The sequence below is a fragment of the Myotis davidii genome, unplaced genomic scaffold, assembly GCF_000327345.1.
Source record: "Myotis davidii unplaced genomic scaffold, ASM32734v1 scaffold22, whole genome shotgun sequence".
NCBI lineage: Eukaryota > Metazoa > Chordata > Mammalia > Chiroptera > Vespertilionidae > Myotis > Myotis davidii.
The window spans coordinates 755,203-761,604 of NW_006294067.1; the positions used below are offsets into that span (position 1 = coordinate 755,203).

Consider the following 6,402-nt stretch of genomic DNA (forward strand, 5'->3'; position numbering starts at 1 on the left):
GGTCTGAGTCCAGCTTATGTTAGCACCAGATCATAATTCCATGTTGGAAACATTCTTCACATGGAGGTGTCACTACTTGTTCCACTTTTGTGACCAGAGATTAATGGTTCTAAGTGACAATGGCATTAGGGTGAGTAAAGACTGAGTAGCTGGAGGTGGGTCCTATCGAGATACACACAAAATGCTTGAAATTAAGGCATACCATTTCCAGAGAAGAAATCCTCCAAGTGTTCCCAGTCCTGCCCCCCGCCCCCCAACCTGCTTCCTGGGCAGCACATGCGAAGAAATCCATGAACAGATCTGTGTCAGGGCAGGAATGGGGCAAATTGCTGCTCATTGTGGGAAAGGCTAGAGATCTGGGAAATCTGACTCTTGTTAAGGATAGTTGCAGTGTTACCACAGCAACTGAGACAAGCCCAGACGAGGTCTAGGATGATTTCGTCTCCTCTCCTACTTTCACATTGCGCCATCCCCTACAGCATCTGGGGCACACAACTGGAATGGGTTAGGTTTGAGGTCCAGGTGCACATGTAAGTTTCTCTGATGGCTTTCAAAGGCAGTTTCCATTTGAAGGGGGCTGGCTCCTGACTCCCCTCTGCGAGTCCTTATAGGGAATCCAAACATGGGCATACGCTTAGGGAACCCTAATACAGTGCCTGCCACAGGCAATTTTTAAAGGCAAAGCTTGGAATCAGCTTACATAACTTTTACCCACATCACATTGTTCCTGACCCTCCAACTGCAAGCGAGGCTGGGAATCATAGAGGAGCCTGGGGATTTGGTGACCATGAAGGGTCTGTCACACCGTTCTTCCTCACTGGCTTCCATTCCTCATGCTTCCTTCCAGAATGTAACTTACCCTTTCATGCTCTGTTGTGTGTTTGATATACAAGGGTATAATTTAATACAACTGAAGTTATAAGTGTTTTTGTAAATATTTGTATATTACATTATTTTTATAAATATTTACATATGTTATATTTTTGTGTTCTTTTGTGTCTGTGCTTAAAAAAATCCTCCCTTAAATGAATGCCTAAGTATATTTTAGTAATTTCTCCTAGTAAAATCTAAGTTTTCACAATTAAGAGTAAGTATGCCTAAAATATATTTTCATGCAAGGAATGAAGTGGAGATCCAGAAATAAGAGAGTGGGACATAGGTTTCATGCAGAAGACATAGCCTGTAAAAAAAGATCTCTAAGGTGGTGGATCTGCAGAAGTAATCGAACTTAGATGAATAAGTCTGGGGCAGAGAGAGACTTGTGCAAGATGACCATGGAGGTCAAGGGCAAGGTGAAGGGCAAACATTACAGGACCTTGTAGGGCTATTGCCTCATAGGAGAAAGGCAGCCAGGGGCAGATTCTTCTGAATGAAGATTAAAGACTGTAAGTTGAAAGGTAAGAGAGGTTGGGAGCAGGGGTAGAAGAAGAAGCCACTAAAACCTGTAGAACAGAAAGAATGTGGGGGCTTTGAAATTATCAATGGAATTTTCATATATCTCTACTTAAGATACTTTTATTATTATTATTATTTACTGCAAGCAGGAAGAGAGAAAGTGGCAGAAGAGAATATCAGTGAGCTAAGGAGGTTGGGGTGGCCTCCGGTCAGACTGAGACTGGTCTAGGGATGGACTTCAGCCCTGAGGGCCACGATGCCCACTGCTGTAAGAGTCCTGTGCTGGCAGGAGCTTCCTGGGGTTTAGCCAAACCTCAGAGTGCAACCTCAGGTTTTCTAACCATCCTTTTTGTGCAGAGAGGAGGCAGCTATGCAGCGCTGTGTATCACTGCTGGCACAGAAGTACACAGATGTCTGGGAGGGTGTCGCTGACTCCAGTGTGAGGGCAAAGTTCTCTGTGTTTGATCTAGTGACATTGTACCCATCAGGGACATCTCCTTTTTCAATGCTGCCGACACCATATGAGTACTGGATCAGACTCAGCCCATGGCCCAGGTCTTGTCGATACCAGTACATATAGCCATGGTTATCAGTCTGGTTACACCTTAGGGTCACTTTCTTTTCTGTCTGTGTGACCTTGTATCTTGGACTCTGGGTGATTCGGGCATCCAGGTGTCCTGTAAGAGAGAGTCACAGAGCCTGATATTGTCATCCTAAGACAAAGACTTGGGTTGAGGTCTTGGGAATCCAGAGCAGGAAGCCCACCATACTCACCTGCCCACAGGAGACAAAGAAACACCCAGAAGAAGAGCCTGGTGACCATTTCAGGTCCAGGGCAGAATCTCATGTCTTCCTGTTCTGTTTGGGGGAAACAGACTCAGTGATGTCACTGTCCTTGACAAATGCTTGAGCTGTGGAGCTAACCTGCCACACCCCTTCCCCACAGGAACAAATCAGTGATCCTCTCAGTTAGAGGAACCACCTGATGTCCAGGAAGTTTTTAAAACCTCAAGGTCAGGCTGAGACTGGCCTAGGGATGGACTTCAGCTCTGAGGGCCATGATGCCCATGGCTGTAAGAGTCCTGCGCTGGCAGGAACTTCCTGGGGTTTAGCCAAGCCTCAGAGTGCAACCTCAGGTTTTCTAACCACCCTTTTTGTGCAGAGAGGAGGCAGCTATGCAGCGCTGTGTATTAACTGCTGGCACAGAAGTACACAGATGTCTGGGAGGGTGTAGCTGACTCCAGTGTGAGGGAAAAGTTCTCTGTATTTGATCTAGAGACACTGTACCCATCGGCACCATCTCCTTTGGCGGTGATCCCAGCACCAACTGAGTAATAGATCAGCGTCAGCTCATGGCTCAGGTCTTGGCGATACCAGTACATATAGTTATGGTTATCAGTCTGGTGACAACTCAGTGTCAAATTCTTTTCCGTCCCCACAACCTTGTATCTTGGGCTCTGGGTGATTCGGGCATCCAGGTTTCCTGTAAGAAAGCCACAGACCTGATGTTGTCATCCTAAGATGAAGGCTTGGGCTGAGGTCTTGGGGATCCAGGAGGGCAGGAAGCCCCCCTGTACTCACCTGCCCACAGAAGACAAAGAGCCACCCAGAAGAAGAGCCTGGTGACCATTTCAGGTCCAGGGCAGAATCTCATGTCTTCCTGTTCTGTGTTCTGTTTGGGGGAAATAGACTCAGTGATGTCACTGTCCTTGACAATGACCTGAGTTGTGGAACCAACCTGCCACACCCGTTCCCCACAGGAACAAATCAAATATATATATACAAATATATATATGTATATATATATTTGAATAGTTCGAGTGGAAAAATTTTGTAAGTCTGTTTTTTAAAGAAATCTTGTAAGTATATATGCTTTTTTCCCCTGCTTTTGGGTAAGGAAATTTGTCCCTCTATGCATGGTGACATAATTCCTTATTTGTATATTGTTACAGTTATTCACAATGTCTCTGCTGGTACTTCGGTGACTTCACTTCAAAATTTATCTACAGATACTTTCTACTAGTTTTTCTCTGCATAAATTCTGGATAATTTAGATGTTACCCTTCAGCGAGCCTCTCAGTTACAGGAACCACCCGATGTCCACAAAGTTTTTAAAGCCTCAATGTCAGAATCATTGGATTCTGAAGAAGTGTTTTATGTTGTCTCACAGTTTTCTGACTGATGGGAGCCCTGCCATCCGTGCTCTGGTTCCTGTGTGCTTGTGAATAAGAGTTCTCCCTTGGTTTCAGCTGAAGCCACAGAAGACTGGACCACCCAAGTTCCTGTGACTGCTTTTTGTAAAGAAGAGAGAAGATTCATTAACAATGTGGAAGAAATATTCAGCGAGAGCTACACATGTCTGATACCTCCAGGATCACAGTGAAATGTTCTGTCTCCATTGAGAGGTCTTGCACCCACACAGAATGGGAGAATATTAATTGAATCATAAGTGAGCTACAGTGACAAGCTTGTAGCTAGTCAATACCAGTTGGAGCTGCTATTTCTTATACAGGTTATATCTCAGTGTGAGGCAACCCCTTTTCTATGACTGCATATCTTGATGTCATCTTGGTGGGCAACTATAATCACACCACAGTGAGAAAGGACAGGAAATCAGAAATCAGAGGTGAGGAGGAGGTTGATGCATCATCGCATGGAAAGGCTGGCAGCTTGGGGCCTGGCCAGTCCAGGAAGGGCCTTTACATCTTATCCATGATTTACTTGGTCTGAGGGGACCAAGAGCCACACAGCAAAGGAGCGCACTTCCTGAGACAAGATCTGTGAAAAAAGAAGAGTTTTTAATCTAGGACTCATATTATTTGGTTTAGAGTACATGGAATCCCAGAGATTTGAGGAATGTTCTCAGAATAAGGCATAATCTACCCATAATATTAGTATTGTTGATAATACCTTAATTTCTTTAAGGACATAAGCATTCACCAGGACAAGTTTCTTTGTAATTTATTTTTAAATTAATTAGAGTCACAAATTTGAAGTTGTGGAAAACAGGTACCTCATCTCAAAGATTTTTTTGGGGTTTTTATTTTTTATACTGGTGTCTCCCAAGCACCTGGCGTAGTGCCTACACTATGGTAAGTCGTGAAGCATGGATTGGCTATGCAGGGAATAAAGAATAATTTTAGGCCTTCTCATTTGCACAGGAACTTACCAAGACTTCTGAAATATTTTTCTATTCTATTCTTCAAAGAGCACCCTAAAATTTGATAAGCTTTCATCCCCACAAAGTCCAAACTACTCTGTAACTGTATTCAATTAGTGTTTGTTCAATGAAAGATGAAAAGAATGAATGATTATCAGAGTCCAGGCAGACTGCACTTCTGTAAAGATAACCCAGTCTAGTCAGTCACAAGTAGGTTCAGAGCTTGAAGGGAGCAGAGACGCATGTGACTCTGCTGGGAATTCAAAATAAACCAGCACTGACAGGTTTGGCTGGATGGAGCGTCGGCCTGCGGACTCGGGGGTCCCAGGTTCGATTCCAGTCAAGGGCATGTACCTTGGTGTCGGGCACATCCCCAGTGGGGAGTGTGCAGGAGGCAGCTGATCGATGTTTCTCTCTCACCGATGTTTCTGACTCTCTGTCCCTCTCCCTTCCTCTCTGTAAAAAATTAATAAAATATATTTTTAAATAAATAAATGAATAAATAAATAAATAAATAAACCAAAGTGAATGGGGAAAAGATTCATTCCTATAGGTTATTATAAGACTTTTTGTTTTTATAGGCCTTTTTGAATGAATGGCTGTCAGAATGAAAGAAATAAACATGATGGTCACTTCCTTCTATCACTGTCACTGTTTAGGCTGCCCCCAGAGGCACAGTCCGAAATGAGGATTCAGGTGAAAGTAGTTTATTTAGAAAATGACCTCAGGAAGCAGGAGTAAGAGCATAGTGAGGAAGAAACTAGGAAGGAGAAAATCAGAATAAGGTGCAATATTGTGGTTGTGCAGGGACATCAGGAGATGGATTTTGTTGGAATCTGCAGAGAAGCACACAGACCACCTCCTGAGCTGTCCTCCTGGATACAGAGGCTGAGCTTTCATCCCTGGCTCCTCTCCCTCCAGGAGCATTAGCACTTCTGCAGCTCTGGCTGCCCTGCTGTGCAGGCCACGTGGGCTCCCATGATAGAGAGGAGGCCAGAGCAGAAAGCAGAGGGGCTCCCAGCCTGCAGGTGATGGGGTGCTGTCAGAACCAGGTAAAGTTGCACACAAACTTGCATGTAATTCTCCACTGCAGCTGAGGCTGATACCAGAGGTGGGCCAGGAATGGATGGACGGCACTAGAGGCTCCACTATGATGGTCTCTCTTCACACAAAATCGTCCCTTCCATCAGCTCTTCTGTGTGATCACCAATCACTCCGAAGCCACAACTTTCTGGAAGCACCACACCTTCTTGCACATCAGACTTAACATCAGAGGGAAGTGCTGTTCTGGGTCCCCTTTACATTTTCCCTTAAGAAGCACCTCTCTGAAGTTAATTTCATCCAATAAATTATCAGATGACAGTGTTTGCATTTTAGAGGAGTTTCTGTCTGAACCATATATGAGTCAGGCAAAAGTAACCCCTGCCTGCCTTTGATCCCAGAACTGCACATATGAAATAATTGTGCTAGACTAGAGATAGGTCAAAGAGTTTAGAGAGAACAATAGCGACATGAATGTATATGTTTTTATTAAATAATTTTGCTTGTGCAAAATCTCTGCAAGACATACATTATTGCCCCCAGGTTACAAATGCAAAAACTCAGACAAATAGCTTCTGAGTCACCATCCCAAGGCAGCTCAGAATATGAACAGACAGGTCCAGGAAGCGGGATCTCTTTCCTCTTCAGCAGGTCCCCTCCCAGGTGAAAGCTGTTATGCAAATGATTTGTGTTACAGCCTGCATTTCTGAAAGGGACCTTTGGGTCAATGTTCCCATTTTGAAGATGCCTCTCTCTACCAAATGCAGAAGGGTGGGGTGATTTAAAGCATGGGTGGAAGTCAATAC

The 6,402-nt window shown here is 44.3% G+C and overlaps 2 gene segments (V, D, J or C); both read right to left on the reverse strand.

The window, feature by feature from the left end:
• Positions 1–1,731: 1,731 nt before the first annotated feature.
• On the reverse strand, positions 1,732–2,257 carry LOC102758478. The segment is given in 2 exon segments: positions 1,732–2,072; positions 2,170–2,257. Coding segments are annotated over 2 exon segments (414 nt in total).
• Positions 2,258–2,585: 328 nt separating this feature from the next.
• On the reverse strand, positions 2,586–3,030 carry LOC102754267. The segment is given in 2 exon segments: positions 2,586–2,878; positions 2,977–3,030. Coding segments are annotated over 2 exon segments (342 nt in total).
• Between the last annotated feature and the right edge of the window lie 3,372 nt (positions 3,031–6,402).